The sequence below is a fragment of the Macaca fascicularis genome, chromosome 2, assembly GCF_037993035.2.
Source record: "Macaca fascicularis isolate 582-1 chromosome 2, T2T-MFA8v1.1".
NCBI lineage: Eukaryota > Metazoa > Chordata > Mammalia > Primates > Cercopithecidae > Macaca > Macaca fascicularis.
Window position 1 is genome coordinate 181,702,464 of NC_088376.1, and position 19,701 is coordinate 181,722,164.

The 19,701-nt window shown below is 34.8% G+C and overlaps 1 protein-coding gene across 20 annotated transcripts in view; it reads left to right on the forward strand.

Moving 5' to 3' along the window:
- SENP7 (SUMO specific peptidase 7) overlaps positions 1-16,170 on the forward strand; it is a 204,277-nt gene extending 188,107 nt beyond the window's left edge. For all 20 annotated transcript variants that reach the window (XM_045385386.2, XM_074033557.1, XM_074033559.1 and 17 more), the window contains 7 exons: positions 3,255-3,347; positions 4,325-4,449; positions 6,090-6,142; positions 10,889-10,932; positions 11,033-11,101; positions 11,752-11,902; positions 14,356-16,170. In XM_045385386.2, coding sequence (XP_045241321.2) covers positions 3,255-3,347; positions 4,325-4,449; positions 6,090-6,142; positions 10,889-10,932; positions 11,033-11,101; positions 11,752-11,902; positions 14,356-14,493 — 673 coding nt within the window. In that variant the 3' untranslated portion in view covers positions 14,494-16,170. The remainder of the gene's footprint in view (positions 1-3,254; positions 3,348-4,324; positions 4,450-6,089; positions 6,143-10,888; positions 10,933-11,032; positions 11,102-11,751; positions 11,903-14,355) is intronic.
- Positions 16,171-19,701: the final 3,531 nt, after the last annotated feature.

The window sequence follows — 19,701 nt, forward strand, 5'->3', positions numbered from 1 at the left end:
TCCAGTTTCAAAGTTCAGCTCTTTCTGTTGTTCATAGTGTTGTGACTGTATAATTAATGGTCTAAATTGGGACGCTTGTGAGAAAAATAGGAGGCTCTGTCAGTGGGTACACTAGACAACGAGTGCGTATACCAGGGCTTTCCTAGACAGACTGGGATGTATGATCAGCTCCATTTTTAGAGTCTTTATAGGTCTAGAATTTGTCCTGATGGACAAGACCTGCCAGGATCAATTAAGGAGAAAACTGCAATTTGAAAATATTTCTGATAATCAGGGCTAGTGGAGAGGGATATATGGAAGGGGGAGATTTATTAAATAAATTAGATAACATTTCTGATGCTCTCCTGTTCTGTTTTATGTATGCAGATTTAATGATTGGTACTATGCACTTAATCTCATGTTTTATTTTAAGATTATTCAATGTAGAGATTGTGAATTTTGTATACTCACCTTCCTACTAAGGAAATGAAAGTAGATAGATTCTGCTATATTACAGAGTTTTTTTCAAAAAACAGATATTATGTACCTGATTATTATGTACATAATAAATATAAAGTTACGTGAGTGGCATCCTCTAGGGTAAGATGCATAAGATACTAACATACACATGCACACGCACACACCATGCACACGAATGTGTGAATACTAATGCTTGGTCTGTTAAGCATTCACACAACTTGATATATCAGACCGAGCATTAGTGTTTACACAAAGAATCTCTACAAATCAGTTTTTAAAAGTCATCAGAGCAGCAAGAGATATGAATTTTAACGGCCAATAAATCCACACCAAAAGGCTCAAACTACTAGTGTTAAGAAGCCACAGCTTCCTTACTATACTTTATGAGATCCCGCAAGATCTGGCTTCTTTCCATCTCCTTAAACTCATCTCATAACATTGTTTCCTCTCGTTTACCATACTGACGTTCAACCTACCTCCTTTCCACTTTCAAACGTGCTGACCTCTTTCCTATTTTCTGCCTGAAACAACTTATCCTGGCATTTAAAAAATTTGTTTCACAGCATGATCTCTAATCATTTTATTCGTTTGTTTGCTTCTTCATTTTCTGTTTCTCATTTGAAGCTACATGAAGTTAGGGACTTATCTGTCTTATTTTCCACTCTATCCCCAGTGCCTTGTTCAGTGCTTGGAACATACTAGGAACTCAAAATACGAGATGATAACAGTGCCTGTTATTGATTACTGAGATAACTGTTGGACATTTAGTTGAAGGTTTTCTACACAGTTAGGAACTGAGAATAGGAGATTATGTTTGGCCCCTATATTCTGCCCTATCCTCCTTGCCTCATTCTGTGTCTAATACATTCTCAATCAAATAAGGTTAGCATAATCAGGAAATGGACCAAATGCCAATATAAAACCAGATGTCTGTCTTTAAGATTTTCAAATAGAAAACAAATTAACAGACTACGCACTAGTTGAAAGTAATTGTTTATAGTCATTATAATGGTTGGGTCCTTCTGAAACGAGAAAATTCAATAAACATATGACTTTGATTTTTTTGTGTGGTTAATCTTCCACATAGTGTCTAATTGCTGTCAAATCTTTTAGCTCATTCTGGATCCTATGTTACTCCTAATGTTTACCCATATGGTTTTGTTTAGATATTATTCAGATGAACAAGATGGGGCAATGATTTCAGTTTCCTGTATGACTTGATAAAAATTATATAACAACGTAATGGTTTGCCTTTTTTTCCCCTGCAATAAGAGTTCCATCCAAGGGACTGAGCCAGAAGTCACATGCCACCTTTATCCCCCTGTTAAATGTCATTTTCTTCCTTCCTAAAACCTTTCTTTTGACAGTCAAACTTGGTTTTGTATCCTTCTTTTTTAACTCCCCTGATTAGGTAAAGAAAATAAACTAGTGTTTGTGTGTATGCAAGCCAACCCTGTTCAAGGTGGCTGTATCAGATGCTTTAATAACGGGGTCCCCAGCCCCTGGGCTTCAGACTGGTACCAGTCCATGGCCTGTTAGGAGCCAGGCCACTCAGCAGGAGGTGAGCGAGCATTACCGCCTGAGCTCTGCCTCCTGTCAGATCAGTGGTAGCATTCGATTCTCACAGGAGCACGAACCCTGTTGTGAACAGTGCGTGTGAGGGATCTAGGTTGCGTACTCCTTATGAGAATCTAACTAATTCCTGATGATCTGAGGTGGGACAGTTTCATATTGAAACCGTCCCCTTGTCCCTGGAAAAACTGTCTTCCACAAAACTGGTCCCTGGTGCCAAAAAGGTTGGGGACTTACTGCTTTACCATAATTCCTTTGTACCTCTTATGACATATTTTAGTTATTTGTTACAGTTTTTTCTGCCCATATTAGATTATGAATCCTTCTAGGGCAGTGTAGGTGACTTTCATTATTTGTTTTTAGGAACCTAATACATATTTGTTGAAGAAATAAAAGGAAAGATGGATGAGTAGTAGGTACCTTTAACGTTGTCCTGTAGTTTCCTTGTGTATGAAAGGAAGGGAGATGAATTTTATTTTAAAGAATCTGAGAATAAAAGCCTCATTTTTTCCCCTCCTCCATTAAGATTTTTAATTCAATTAAATTAACTGATTAATTTATTTTTTAGAGATGGGGTCTTGCCTCGTTACCCAGGCCAGAGTGCGGTGGTGTGATCACAGCCTCAAACTCCTGAGATTAAGCAATCCTCCTGAGTAGCTGGGACTGACTGTTGGTGTATGTCACCACTCTGGCTAATTTTCTTTATATTTTTAGTGACAGAAGTCTCACTATGTTGCCCAGTCTAGCTTTGAACTCCTGATCTCAAGTGATCCTCCCACCTTAGCATCCCAAGTAGCTGGAATCACAGGCATGAGCCACCACACTCAGCCCATTGAGTTTTAAAACCTCCCTAATGACAGATATAACAGTTGGAGAATTCTGTTAAGGTTTAATGACAGTGTTTTATATCATGCCTAGCTGGAGCTAAGCAAAATAAACAGATTTAACTGTGTTTATACTAAGTTGCACGGCAGGTTTTGGAATCTAAAAAGCATTTAATAAATTGCTGCCTTATTCTGTCCATTTCATTATTGTTTATAGTTATTAAATTTAAGAATAACCAGGGGTTACTATAAGGGGATACATTTATAATGTGTTAAATATTATATATCTTAAAGAAGATGACTAAATAAACTAAATTTAAGATATTACAGTATATAAAAATGGCTCTTGAAGTCCCTGACTTAAATGAAAAAATTTTTACATATCTTTCATATTCTCAGAATGGCACAGAGAAGACATAAAAGAGTAAGAACATGGACTCGTCACATAAACATTTTTAATAAAGATTACATCTTTGTACCTGTAAATGAGTCGTAAGTATTTCAGATTATTTAAGAACGTATTGGAAAGAATTCAGAAAAAAATTGTATGGTGTTTTTAGATTCATAATCAGTAAAAATTATGGGCACATACGTCTCAGGTATTATTTTATTTTATTTTTTATAAAAGTAGCTAAGGCAATGAATTCCTTATCTTGGATTTTGGTTTGACAATGGTTATGTTGTAAAAGTAGTGAAAAAAAAAATAAAGTGACAAATGACCACAAGACTATAATGACTGAGACATTGAATGTTTTTTTGTTTGGATTAAGGAAAAAATTTTCTAAATAAAAGAAATATTTTTGATTGAATCTTCAAATACTTAAGAAAACAAACTGTTCGGCTGGGCGCGGTGGCTCAAGCCTGTAATCCCAGCACTTTGGGAGGCCGAGACAGGCGGATCATGAGGTCAGGAGATTTAGACCATCCTGGCTAACACGGTGAAACCCCGTCTCTACTAAAAATTACAAAAAACTAGCCGGGCGAGGTGGCAGACGCCTGTAGTCCCAGCTACTCGGGAGGCTGAGGCAGGAGAATGGCATAAACCCAGGAGGCGGAGTTTGCAGTGAGCTGAGATCCGGCCACTGCACTCCAGCCTGGGTGACAGAGCGAGACTCTGTCTTAAAAAAAAAAAAAAAAAAAAAAAAAACTCTTCAAGCACCAATACGAAAAAAATAATGCTATGAGTCTATTTATTAAGGCAGGTCCTTAATAGGAAACACTGATTGTATGAAAGTAAATTAAATTTGAATTACTCATCTGTTACCCTAAATAGTGTTACTTATGCCTTGGTAACTCTGGATATTTAATTAGTGTTGGTATGTATGCTCTATGTTATAATGAGATATCACAGTGGATGTCTTCAAAATTAATAGGAAATATTATTCTCACTTGCTCAGATGTATCTCTAGAATGTATTATATGTTGTTTAGACTTTGCATGGTATTAAGATTGTAGTTCTTTTTCCACAGGTCTCACTGGTATCTCGCAGTCATTTGTTTTCCCTGGTTAGAAGAAGCTGTGTATGAAGATTTTCCACAAACTGTATCCCAGCAGTCCCAGGCTCAGCAGTCCCAAAATGACAACAAAACAATAGGTGACATCCATAACGTAGATGGTGTTTTTAATAATGATGACAATAATATAATGGTTACAGGCAAGAAAATGAAGTTAATGGTAGTGTAGTTATTTATTATCATTAAACCTACTTTAGCAGGATGAATAAAAAATCAGAAATTTGTAATGATAGACTCATGTATAGACAAAATATAATTCTGAAGTTGTATTCTTATATCAAGTTTTATTATGGCACTTAAAAATTACTACTTATCGATCTTATGAAATATTTCAAACATACAAAAAGTATAACTAATATGACCAACATCAATACCTGTTTCACCTGGATTAAGAAATTAAAACTTTTCCGATATAATAATAATAATCTCCTCTGTGACCACTCCCATTTCACTTTCTTTAATCCAGAAGTAACCACTACCCTAAATTTTATGTTTATTCCATAATGTATGGAATAATATGTACTATTATTTCCATTGACATTTTTTGCTTGTTTTAACTTAAAAAAATTGACAGATAAAATTGCATGTATTTACTATGTACAACATACTTTTTTTTTTTTTTAAGAGATGTTGTCTTGGTGTAGTGCAGTGGCTCAATTACAGCTCACTGCAACCTTGAACTCCTGGGCTCAAGTAATCCTCCTGCCTTACCCTCCTGATTAGTCAGGACTACAGGGTTGCACCACTTTACCTGGCTTATTTTTAAATTTTTTCTTTTGTGAAGATAGGATCTCACTATGTTGCCCAGGTGGGTCTGGAACTCCTGGCCTCAAGCAGTCCTCACACCTCAGACTCCTATAGTATTGGGATTACAGGCGTGAGCCACCACATGTGGCTACAGCATGATATTTTGAAATATATATACGTTGTGGAATGACAAAATCTAGCTAATTAATAGTATTATAACATTTTAAAAAATACGCTAGGTTTGCTAACATGACTAAGAATTCATGCCATTGATTTCCAGGCAATGCTTGAAATCCCCCATTTTTACTTAATCTAATTTCTTGTAGACTCTATTAATTTGGTTAGGTAATATAGGATCTCTTATAATTCTTCCACGAGTTTTCTTACAAGCCAGAATCTAAAGTAAATAAGCCTACTTTCTTTGAGAAAAAAGTAACAAAATTAAGTGTTTTATAGCTGTAGCCTAGGCAGTAAGCTGATTGAAAAATAGCTGTTACCATTAATACTGGCCAAAACTGATGTGGGGAAAAAGACAAACTGATGAAGCAACTGATTATGTTTAAATATCTTGAAACCTCTTAAGCCTGAGATGTGTACTTACACAAAACTGTATGGTCATAGTTAGAAGCACCATTGTTAGGCAGATTAACTAACTACCTTCTGCATTAAATAGCAGACATTTTGATTAATGAGCTGTTTTTGAATATTATCTTTTTATAGAGAATTTGCCTAGCTAACTGGTATTTCAGATCATGGCTGTGGGGTTTACCTGTTATTTGATAACAGCCAACTATTGTCAGTTTTATCTGTTGATTGAATTTTATTCATAACATTGATCATGAAAAAAATTAAATCTCAAGTATTTTTACTGTGCATCCAGTAACTGCATGAAAATTATAATTTTAAGCTTTTCTAAGTTACCTGTATAAAAAATACAATAAACATTCATAATTGCTTAATTATTTCTAACTAGATAATGATCTACATACTACTTCGACACTGTCTTTGAGTGCAGAGGATTCCCAAGTAAGTGTGTTCTTCACAGATGGGAAGAAAACTCATGAATATAATAATGTTATCTATAAAATAGAGCATAGCTAGGTGGACTCTACTGGCCCATCATTAGATTGTGCTGCTTTGTGATTCTTTTGACAGTTTTTGTGGGACTGGGGAAGAGAACAAAATACATTATTATTCTTATATCTGTTTAGCTTGCTTTAACTTTCTAGATTATTTAGTAGTTTATCTGATGTTCATCTTGGTTAACTACTTTTCTAATTTCTAAGGATCAGATTTACTTTTATTCTTTTTTATGTCAGTAATTTTTTGAACTTAGGTAATTAATCCTCTTAAGCACATTGTATATTCTACTTTATTTTCTTTCTTCCTTTTTTTTTTTTTTTTTTTGTGATGGAGTCTTGCTATCACCCAGGCTGGAGTGCAGTGGTACGATTGCGGCTCACTGCAACCTCCCACCCCTGGATTCAAGCGATTCTCCTGCCTGGCCTCTCGAGTAGCTGGGACACAGGTGCTCACCAACATGCACGGCTAATTTTTGTATTTTTTTTTTTTTAAATAGAGATGGGGTTTCACCATGTTGGCCAGACTTGTCTCTCACTCCTGACCTCAGGTGATCTGCCTGCCTGGGCCTCCCAAAGTGCTGAGATTAGAGGCGTGAGCCACTGAGCCCTGCCAGAAAATTCTTTGTAAAAATCATTCAAGGTAGACTCAAAGTGAATCCGTGTAACTCCTTAGGCTAAAACAGTTATCATTAACTCTTCTTTATTTGGCGCTCCAAACTGATCTGCATAGCCTAGGTTCAGTGTTCTAAATTGATTAAGATTGCCATTTAATGATTTTTTTTTTTTTTTTTTTTTGCATGTACAGATAGCATCAGACTCCCTGGCACAGGCCTATGTCTTTACTGTCACTGATATGAAGTGTCACTTCTTTTTTTTTTTTTTTCTCTTAAGTCCTTGTTTTATTTTATCTCATCCAACAGGATTTCTTTTTCTTGAACCAGTCATTTCATCTGGCTTCCCTGATGTCTCTGCTTTTTGTTTTTTTGTTTTTTTGTTTTTTTGGTTTTTTTTTTTTTAATTTATTTATTATTATTATACTTTAAGTTGTAGGGTACATGTGCATAACGTGCAGGTTTGTTACATATGTATACTTGTGCCATGTTGGTGTGCTGCACCCATCAACTCGTCATTTACATCAGGTATAACTCCCAATTCAATCCCTCCCCCCTCCCCCCTCCCCATGATAGGCCCCGGTGTGTGATGTTCCCCTTCCTGAGTCCAAGTGATCTCATTGTTCAGTTCCCACCTATGAGTGAGAACATGCGGTGTTTGGTTTTCTGTTCTTGTGATAGTTTGCTAAGAATGATGGTTTCCAGCTGCATCCATGTCCCTACAAAGGACACAAACTCATCCTTTTTGATGGCTGCATAGTATTCCATGGTGTATATGTGCCACATTTTCTTAATCCAATCTGTCACTGATGGACATTTGGGTTGATTCCAAGTCTTTGCTATTGTGAATAGTGCCGCAATAAACATACATGTGCATGTGTCTTTATAGCAGCATAATTTATAATCCTTTGGGTATATACCCAGTAATGGGATGGCTGGGTCATATGGTACATCTAGTTCTAGATCCTTGAGGAATCGCCATACTGTTTTCCATAATGGTTGAACTAGTTTACAATCCCACCAACAGTGTAAAAGTGTTCCTATTTCTCCACATCCTCTCCAGCACCTGTTGTTTCCTGACTTTTTAATGATCGCCATTCTAAGTGGTGTGAGATGGTATCTCATGGTGGTTTTGATTTGCATTTCTCTGATGGCCAGTGATGATGAGCATTTTTTCATGTGTCTGTTGGCTGTATGAATGTCTTCTTTTGAGAAATGTCTGTTCATATCCTTTGCCCACTTTTTGATGGGGTTGTTTGTTTTTTTCTTGTAAATTTGTTTGAGTTCTTTGTAGGTTCTGGATATTAGCCCTTTGTCAGATGAGTAGATTGCAAAAATTTTCTCTCATTCTGTAGGTTGCCTGTTCACTCTGATGGTAGTTTCTTTTGCTGTGCAGAAGCTCTTTAGTTTAATGAGATCCCATTTGTCAATTTTGGCTTTTGCTGCCGTTGCTTTTGGTGTTTTAGACATGAAGTCTTTGCCCATGCCTATGTCCTGAATGGTACTACCTAGGTTTTCCTCTAGGATTTTTATGGTATTAGGTCTAACATTTAAGTCTCTAATCCATCTTGAATTAATTTTCGTATAAGGAGTAAGGAAAGGATCCAGTTTCAGCTTTCTACTTATGGCTAGCCAATTTTCCCAGCACCATTTATTAAATAGGGAATCCTTTCCCCATTTCTTGTTTCTCTGAGGTTTGTCAAAGATCAGATGGCTGTAGATGTGTGGTATTATTTCTGAGGACTCTGTTCTGTTCCATTGGTCTATATCTCTGTTTTGGTACCAGTACCATGCTGTTTTGGTTACTGTAGCCTTGTAGTATAGTTTGAAGTCAGGTAGCGTGATGCCTCCAGCTTTGTTCTTTTGGCTTAGGATTGTCTTGGAGATGCGGGCTCTTTTTTGGTTCCATATGAACTTTAAAGCAGTTTTTTCCAATTCTGTGAAGAAACTCATTGGTAGCTTGATGGGGATGGCATTGAATCTATAAATTACCTTGGGCAGTATGGCCATTTTCACGATATTGATTCTTCCTATCCATGAGCATGGTATGTTCTTCCATTTGTTTGTGTCCTCTTTGATTTCACTGAGCAGTGGTTTGTAGTTCTCCTTGAAGAGGTCCTTTACATCCCTTGTCAGTTGGATTCCTAGTTATTTTATTCTCTTTGAAGCAATTGTGAATGGAAGTTCATTCCTGATTTGGCTCTCTGTTTGTCTGTTACTGGTGTATAAGAATGCTTGTGCTTTTTGCACATTAATTTTTGTATCCTGAGACTTTGCTGAAGTTGCTTATCAGCTTAAGGAGATTTTGGGCTGAGACAATGGGGTTTTCTAAATATACAATCATGTCATCTGCAAACAGGGACAATTTGACTTCTTCTTTTCCTTACTGAATACCCTTGATTTCTTTCTCTTGCCTAATTGCCCTAGCCAGAACTTCCAACACTATGTTGAATAGGAGTGGTGAGAGAGGGCATCCCTGTCTTGTGCCAGTTTTCAAAGGGAATTTTTCCAGTTTTTGCCCATTCAGTATGATATTGGCTGTGGGTTTGTCATAAATAGCTCTTATTGTTTTGAGGTACGTTCCATCAATACCGAATTTATTGAGCGTTTTTAGCATGAAGGGCTGTTGAATTTTGTCAAAAGCCTTCTCTGCATCTATTGAGATAATCATGTGGTTCTTGTCTTTGGTTCTGTTTATATGCTGGATTATGTTTATTGATTTGCGAATGTTGAACCAGCCTTGCATCCCAGGGATGAAGCCCACTTGATCATGGTGGATAAGCTTTTTGATGTGTTGCTGAATCCGGTTTGCCAGTATTTTATTGAGGATTTTTGCATCGATGTTCATCAGGGATATTGGTCTAAAATTCTCTTTTTTTGTTGTGTCTCTGCCAGGCTTTGGTATCAGGATGATGTTGGCCTCATAAAATGAGTTAGGGAGGATTCCCTCTTTTTCTATTGATTGGAATAGTTTCAGAAGGAATGGTACCAACTCCTCCTTGTACCTCTGGTAGAATTCAGCTGTGAATCCATCTGGTCCTGGACTTTTTTTGGTTGGTAGGCTACTAATTATTGCCTCAATTTCAGAGCCTGCTATTGGTCTATTCAGGGATTCAACTTCTTCCTGGTTTAGTCTTGGAAGAGTGTAAGTGTCCAGGAAATTATCCATTTCTTCTAGATTTTCCAGTTTATTTGCATAGAGGTGTTTATAGTATTCTCTGATGGTAGTTTGTATTTCTGTGGGGTCGGTGGTGATATCCCCTTTATCATTTTTAATTGCGTCGATTTGATTCTTCTCTCTTTGAAGTGTCACTTCTTACGGAGAAAGGTTTCCTTTCCTGCTGTCACAGTGGCAAAACAGGAGCATTCCTTCTTGCCTCTAGGGCCAGATTTCTCAAATTGAGTTTGTTTGGATATTCATTCTGAGACACAGTTCATGATAAGCAGGATTCCAAGGCAATTAAGTTGGGTAAACTTTGTATACTCTTTCTGTCTTAGAGAGCCATTGTGTATATTAGAATAATAAAGGCACTGAGAAGGTCTGCATTAAATAAATCTGTTTAAGTTTGGTCTGTGGTTTCTCAAACTTATGAAGAAAACAAATAACATCAACAAAACAAAATTCCTTATCCCTTTTCCCTTATAGATTAAGGTTAAAGTGATAATCTTAACCTAATATAGATTAAGGTTCTGCATCTTATGCTTCAAAGGGAAGAAATGTGTTCCTACTGACCTCATAAATTGGCGAATGTATGTAAAGACACATTAAATTAACTTGTTTATCTTTGCTTAAGATAATAACTTGGAATGGAAGTAATTAAAGTTCCAGATTGCCTTTTAGGACAAGTTAAAACTCCTTAACTACTTGAGACTGCATGTAAAAATATATAGCCTACTGTTTTAGCAGTATAATAAAATCAATACATTTGTGGAAAATAAAGTTAGCTCACTTTTGATGATGAAAATAACTATTATTTGACATTTTAATTTCAAAGTTTGAAACACTTTAAAGGAGTAACTGAATAGTAAGTTATTCAAAATAGCTTTAATTGCAGTCATAAAAATTTATGTTATTTCAGAATACCGAGTCGAATATGTCAGTACCAAAGAAAATGTGTAAAAGGTAGGTACATGCTGTAATAAATAATACAGTTTTTTGAGGTATTTAGATATACTCTGTATACAAGTGTGTAAATCTTGATTTTGTTCTTTGCTTTTCATAGGCCATGTATTCTTATACTAGACTCCTTGAAAGCTGCTTCTGTACAAAACACAGTTCAGAATTTACGAGAGTAAGTAATGACAGTTTTACCATTCAGTCTGTCATCTAAATCCTCAGTAATTTTGAAGTTACCTTCAGAATTATTGAAAAGACTATATCAGGAATTATATTTTATTATCTATTTCAATAAGCCTTATAAATTTAATCAGTAATATCTTTAATTCTGTTAATATTCAATATTAATATTTCTAAAGGATTATATTAAAGGTAAATTCAGAATTTGTATTCATAATTGAACAGAAAGTATAGTTTTACAAAGAAGCATTGCATTGATTATCAAAAGTACCACTTTAGAAAAAAGTAGGAACTCTTTCACATTTGTATCATTATGTGTATGTATGTGTAATTTTGTAATTTACTGTAGTACTTGGAAAAAACTAACGATGAAACTTTTAAAATGATTTCCTAGTTTCCTTTATTGAGTTGTGAAAGTTGAGTTGTTGAAAAAAGTCTAGCTTTATAGTTTGAAAATCACATTACATATTTTCTTTAAAGTAGCACTTGAGAGCCTCAAAATGTAGGTTGCACTGGTAAAATTCAGTCTGGAAATTTGGCTTGAGACAGCACATCTGGCAACAAATGTTTTTCTGCCTTTGTGAAAATGTTGCATACTGATAAAGAGATTTCTGCTTTAGTCACTCTATTTGTTGATTATTTCAGGTATTTAGAGGTAGAGTGGGAAGTTAAACTAAAAACTCATCGTCAATTCAGCAAAACAAACATGGTGGATCTATGCCCTAAAGTTCCTAAACAGGACAATAGCAGTGATTGTGGAGTATATTTATTGCAATATGTGGAAAGCTTCTTCAAGGTATGTGAAGCTATAAATAAGTTTTTAGTTCACGATTACCACCATGCAGTCATAAGTTACTGAGTGTAATAGTCCGTTCTCATGCTGCTAATAAAGACATACCTGAGACCGGGTAATTTATAAAGGAAAGAGGTTTAATTGACTCACACTTCAGCATGGCTGGGGAGGTCTCAGGAAACTTACGATCATGGTGGAAGGGGAAGCAAACATGTCCTTTTTTACATGATAGCAGCAAGGAGAAGAATGAGAGCTGAGCAAAGGGGGAAGCCCCTTATAAAACCATCAGATCTCATGAGAACTTACTATCATGAGAATAGCATGGGGGAAACCGCCCCCATGATTCAGTTACCTCCTACCACAGTGGGGATTATAGGAACTACAATTCAAGATGAGATTTAGGTGGGAGCACAGCCAAACTATATCACTGGGCGAGCAAAGAGGTAGGTAAATGTTACAGGTAATCAAGATTTTTTTTAAAGAGAAAGAAATAGAACCACAGGTGATCCAGATACTGTAATTAGCAGATAAGAACTTTAAAATGATTTGATTAATATGTTAGAGAAGATAAAGCCAAAGATGAAACAAAATGGATGAAGACATGGAGTATACAAAAAAAAAGAAAAAATCAAATAGATGTTCTAGAGCTGAAGATGTGTAATGACATATCTGAAATTAAGAACTTATTGGACAAGTTTAATAGAGGACTAGATACAGTAGAAGATAGGATTAGTGAAATTAAAGGACAATAAAGTATCCAGCAATAGCCCAGAGAGAAAAAAGAATGTAAAGAAGAGAACAGAGCTTAAGAGACAAATATGAAACAGTATAATTTACTGTTTGAAAGGTATAATTTACATGTTACTGGAGTCCCAGCAAGATTGGAGAGAAAGAGAATACGGCAGAGACAGTATTTTCAATGAAACTTTCTAAAATGAAAAGATCTGTTTATTCAAGAAGCTCAGAAAACTATAGCTGGAGAAGTACAATGACAAACATAGGTGTTATTTTCTAGTTCACAGAGACTTTGTAGGAACTGTAGCAGTATTAAAAATGAAATTTTAAATAGCAAGGAATCACTCTTTGCTTTTTGAACTGTCAGCTCATTACTTCAGTCATTACCACTATTATTTACGAAGATGGGTCTAGTAGCAGGATGTCTTTGACCAGAAGTCGGCTTGGAGGATGCTTAACGGTACTTAGAAAGCATGAGAGTTATAATATGCAGCTACAACTTTTTGATGTCTTTAATATGAGAGAGGAAGGATAATATATAGTAAAATACAGTACACATTTTGGAAATCATTAAATATCTATTATGTTGGGTTTTTTTCTCCCTTTTTTATTCTACACTAGAACTTCATCATCGGGTGTCAGGTTCTGGCCCTCTCATAGCCTTTCCAAATAGATTTGATTTTGTGTTTCGAATATCCAGATTGCCTTATTACATAATGTATTCCGAGTTTGTTTGTTATGTAATTCTACTTTATATAGCCCAGTCAATAGAATGTACATCTAATACAGGATGAAGCACCATGTAAGATTCCTGGGAAAAACCTCAAAAATCTAAGCCTCGTGTTTTGTAAATTTGGTGCACTAATATAAGATAGCTTAGATTTAAAACATGGGCTTAAGGCAGATTGCTCAAAACCTATGGGACTTTGTAAGTAAGCCCTAATAAAAATAATATTACTTCTAATAAAAATATTGGCACAGTAATTCTCCACTAGCATTTGCTCCTGGACTCACAATCAGTCCATCCTTTCAGCCATACGCCCTGGGCTCTTAATTCCTTCTTCAAGATGTAAGTCCTTCTTACCTCTGGCTTCTAATAATTTTATCAAGTTTATAAACATATGCTAAGGATAGCCCTTTTCAGAATTTTTTTTTTTTTAAACACTCGGGGAAACGTCCTGTGGGGTTGCAATTTGCGATTTCCTGGTTAAGCTTAACATCATTGAAACAGTAGTGATTCTTGAAGCCATAAGTCAGCTATTTCTTACACCGAAAGAAGGCACTTGGCAGGATTTTCCATTTTTAATCTGAGATTTTTCATTAACTACTAAGGCTTTCTCTTTAATATTTCAAAATCTTAACATGTTGGGAAAAGTTGTGATAAAACCAACTTCATTCTGAATCATTCTTTATTTACCAATTCTGTTTGTGCTCATTCACTTAAACATACATTGTAGCAGAACAGAGTATTTAATTTTGATATTTAGAAGTTAGCAATTTGGTAAAAATGTTCTAAAATTGATTGTGGAAGTGGTTACACTGTGAATATACTAAAAATGCTCAATTGTATGCTATTGGTGAATTGTATTATGTGAATTATATCTTAATATAATTGTTATTTTAAAAAAGTTAGCAATTTGTCATTTCTTATAAAAATGAAGTTAAAACAAATTTGAAATTATGCTGCTAAAGTGATTGCACTCTTTTTTTCCTCTCATTAGGATCCTATTGTTAATTTTGAACTTCCAATTCATTTGGAGAAATGGTTTCCTCGTCATGTAATAAAGACCAAACGGGAAGATATTCGAGAGCTCATCTTGAAACTTCATTTACAGCAACAGAAGGGCAGCAGTAGCTAGTTAATCTGTACAAACATGACACAGATGTTCTCTAAGATTACTGGAAAGCCTCTTACTAGCATTTGTGTTAGCCAGCTCACAGAGAAGAAAATAACTTGCAGTAGTTTTATAATAAGTCATTGGAACATTATTTAAAATACATAGGATATATTATTAGAATTGTTGGGATCTTATAAATGGAGTGGGAATGGGGGTGATACAGATAAACTTATTAGATATAAATTAAAATTTTATAAATATTTCATATTTTTCTGAGTAAATATGCTTGGATTATGCAATAGCATATGTAATATGGAAATGTTTTGTAGATAATAAAACTTACATGATCTGTATGTACTTCCACATGACTGGGTGTTGAGGGGAGTGAAAGCCTCCCTGGTGCCAGCCCCAGTGCTTGTCAAATTTGTTGGCAAGTCACATCATATTGTAATTCTATTCTTTGCAGCTCAAGCATGCAGTATGAATACTGTGTATTTTTTAAAAAAGAATTTAGTATCAAGGCTTCAGAAAATGCCATTTATGGCATCCCTTCTGTATGTAACAAAAAGACATTCTTAATGTTAGGAAGATTATAAAAATTCGCTCTTTTAAAGTGCAGCTTATTATTCTCAATTGCTAAATGCGATTACTCTGCTCTCTTTTTTTTTCATTTCTTTTGATGTCATATGTGAGCATCCTATAATTTAGTTCATTTGTTCAGGGTAAAATCTGAAACAAAAAATTTTACCTGTGCAAAATAGTTTTTTAAAAATTATCCATGTAGCTCAACTTGAGGTACTGCTATATAAATATTCACTCTTACATTATCACGGAATTTATGTATAGTTTCTGTAATATAGAAGATAAAATTGATGTCCTCATAACTTTAACAAAGAAAACCCTCAGTCCTATTTATTAATGGTTAGAATTAAATATATAATTTTATAGCTCAATTTACCCAGTATTCATTTGCAAAGCCAGATTGCTCTTACTGCTTTTATATTTTTAAATTGTAGCTTTTAGAGACCTATGATCCTCATGGAACTTAATTTTTTATTAAATATTCAGGTAACAGTTCTGAATTCATGTGATAATGGTGGCATTGTGTATGATTAAGCACTTCAGAACTTTCTAATGTTATCAGGAGTATTTTGAGGGAGATATGATTATATTGTATTTTCTCAGATAAGAAAAATGTTTTTTAACAATATTATTTTAATCTGTTTTAAGCATCTCTTAGATTTACATTATAACTATGTAAAGCAGTGAAGCAAAGGCAATTTAAGATAAAGCTAGAAAGTCTGAACATTTTATTTCAAAATCATATGAATTGAGGTTGTCACTTAAGCCTCAGTATTCTTAGCTTTTGATTTTGTCGCTATCTTTGTATTATTAAAGATATTTGTCTTTTGGATATTTCATATAAAGATGGCTATAATTACATATTTCATTCCCAATTTGTGTGTGTTGGGGGGTACTTTTAAAGGTGACTATTGTTTTGTACATCTAATTTTGGGAAAGCAAGTCTATAAGTCATCTTGTGATTTCTTAATGTTTTTGTTTGTATGTTTTTCAAAGATACCACTGTCCTTTATCATGTTTTGAAGATTGTTTAAAATTCGTTTTCCTAAATTAATGTGCAAATAATGTTTTGAGGATATCAGTGTTTTATATTAAACATATTTCCAATTCATTAAATTGAGGTGTAATTTTTTTCCTCAAGAAACATGAGTTACTGTTAGAAATAAATTTCCAGTTGTATGCTGCTCTGTGTATATCGTGAAATTGATGCTTATATTAATTTTTCCTCATAGTTTAATAAGCATATAGTTTGAGTGTCATTTCAGTTCAGGGAAAGTATTTTAACATCTACTACTAGCAGGCATTTTGCTAGGCACAAAAAGTGAATGATAGCTTTTGTTCCTGAGTCATTTATGGACATGTGAACATTTTAAATATTTTCTGGTAAGAACAACCATAGAGTTGCTTTGGGAATGCAGGAGGGAGCTCAGCCTAGAGGGGGTGTGTGTGTGTGTGTGTGTGTGTGTTAGTGAGGCGGTAGAGAGACAGAGAGCTGTTAGTGAACAAAGCAAGCCTTCCTCGAGAAGATAATATTATTTTAAATTCACAGCTCCTAGGATGTTACCAAAAAAAAAAAAAAAAAAAAAAAGAAAAAATTAGCCAGGCGTGGTGGCGGGCGCCTGTAGTCTCAGCTACCAGAGAGGCTGAGGCAGGAGAATGGCGTGAACGCGGGAGGTGGAGCTTGCGGTAAGCCAATATCGTGCCACTGCACCCCAAAAGAATGAGGAGATCCCTGGGCGACAGAGCGAGACTCCGTTTCAAAAAAAAAAAAAGTTATTTAAATCATATCCAATCACCTAATTAGGACTTTTAAAAAGTTTAATACCTTTTGAAATCAACTTATTTTATGCCAAGAGGAAAAATAGGTTTAGACTTGGCATATAGAACCCATCCTTAATCTTGTTCCAGCCTATATCCTATTCTCATCTTTCCATTGTCCTCTACTTTTGCAGTTGTATAAAAGTATTCGTTCATGCATTTAGGGTACTTCCCTCTGCAGTCTCTTGTAACTAAGCTTGTCTCTGTGGAAATTTGGAAACTTAGCCCATGCGTTGTTAAGAGGCACAGTTCTGTGTGTATGAGGCTTCTGTCTGCTTCTGTGGCCTGCTCCCACCCAGATAGTCTCTTCTGTTACAGCTTCGTGCATCGTTCTTGGGGGCTGGAAAAATCAGAGTCAGGGCTTCTATAAAGACTCCAGATGAAGATGTACTTTACTTGAAATTGTTATTATAACACTGTTTCCTGTGCCGTGTTTCTCTACAAAGTAAGCCTGGAGCCACGTTTTGGACTGTTGTCCCATGAGTGTGAATGTCACTTTGAACCCAAGACTACAGATGCTTGTGTGGAGTGGGGGTTGTGACATTGTACCTCCATACCTTTTCACCACTTCTTGTGAACTTTATTTTTTCAAAATTGAACTTAAGTGTTACCACCCCTACACCTACTCAAACAATAATTCATTCCCCCTCCTGCTCCCCTGTAGCAATTCGTATATACTTCTCTAATTACTGTTTTATATTACTTGTATACACGTTTTTCTCCTTAGACTGTAAGCTCCTCAGACTGGAAGCATTTTTCCATTTCTGGCATTAAGTGTCTTAGTAGCATATAGTAAACACTCAGAAAATTTTGTTGAGTCAGTAATGACCCTTGACTGATTTGTAATTAAGTTTAGATGAAGGAATCTGTATTTGTTGTCTCTAAAGCACAGAGTTTTATGTTTAGTTTCTCATATGCTTATGATTTCTTGAAGCATAAAAGGTTCAAGGACCATCCTATGAGATTTTGAAATATTTCCTAAAAAGAATGTCCTTAAATAAAAGCTCAACAAATATATTTTTTGAGTAAACATTAGAGAGACAATCTGTTTCATCTGTAGGAAAAAAATCCAAAATTCTTGCTAAAACTTTGAAGGTATTCCATAATCAATCTCAACTTTTCAGCCTTCATTCCCAATCTATTTGCTGTATGCTCTTATCCTGCTCTAGCAAATATCTTCCTATTTTCTTTATAAAACAGTGTACTTTTCCACCTTACTGATCACTACCAGGGATTTCTTTCCTAACTCTTAGTTCTTCCCACTAACAATCCTCACTTTTGCCCACTGAAATGCCAAGTAGGCCATTCAAGGTGCAGCTGAAATACCCACCCCCTGCTTTGCCCCCACCCCCTTTCTTTTTCTAGTTGGAGTTACTCTTGCTTTCGGATTCCTATGACACAAACTTATAGCAGGCATCACCTGCTTTGTATCATAGATACAGTTATTCTAAGAATGATGCAGTTCAAAGTTACAAATAAATGTATACAATACAAATTCATTTTACAAAATGAATTTGTAAAATGGTGATTATATTTCGAAACAAATGAACCCATCTAATTTCTTATACTTCTTTTTTTGAAGTACAATTATACCAACTATATTTTATAGGACATAATATAATACATGTTTTAGAAGTTTTTATGTAAATTATTTGAAATATAAGTTAATGGAAAATTTATTTTGGAGCTTGAATAAAATAGAATTTCAAAGCTTGAAACATCTTTGGACTTTGTGAACACTTGTAATACAAAACAATTACTGTTTACAAAGTTTACTAGTAATACAAATACAAAGTTTACAGAGAACTTTCATATCTCTTAATTCTTGACAATGACCCTGTGATACAGGTAGAGATTATCACATGTAATTTCTTTGGTGAGTAAACCGGCTCGAAGAGCTTAGGTTATTTACCAAAATCAAATAGTAAGTGATAAAACCAGGATTTGAGCCCAGGTTTTCTCAGTCTAAATACAGGAATCTTTCTAGATTACTATGATTCTCAGTTTTTTTTAACTTTTTGGTCAAGGCCATCAAAAAGAATAATTTCCAACTAATATTTGTTACCTAAGAGTTGTCCCTTGTTCTGAATTGTCCTTATGAAGCTTTTCTTAAGATTAAACTTTGACTTAGCTAATAAAATTTTTGGCTTTTTTTCTCCTACCATACAATAAATTTGGCAAATAAGTTTCTTATAAACTTACCAGTATTTTGCAAATGCAACTATGCACATGTATTTAATGGTCATTTAGGTTTGTTAGCTTTTATAAAGGCTGAAAATGTGGTTTATTTGAGGCTGTATTGAAAAAATATACTTGAGCTTTTCCTAAAGCATAAAATAACATTGAGGGTGATTTAGCTAACACAATTAGTCAAGGATTCTCAAGAGAAATGTGGTTTAGATCTTTACAATATGCTTTTTTTTTTTTAGAGGATTTTTCCCAGAGATAACATGAAATAAAATATAATCTCATTGCTATTTGATAGTAAATCCTAGCTTCCACAGATATTCTGATGAATTGCTTTCTACTAGGTTTATTTGATTTAAAAAACTGTTCTAATATAGAGAATTTCATCTGCAGAGAAAATCTTTTCTTGGTTAAGAGTTCCTCATATAGATAAACATACTGGGTCTCACATTTAATGGCAAAGTAAACAACAAAGTTATCACACAGCTATCATTTATATTAAGTGCTTAGTATGTTCTGGGCACTATTCTAAGAAATGTGAAGATCAAATTAGTTAATTAGTTTAATCCTCACATTAGCTCTACCATGAGTTTACTATTTCTATTCCATTTTATAGGAAAGGAAGGAGACAAAGTAAGTGAT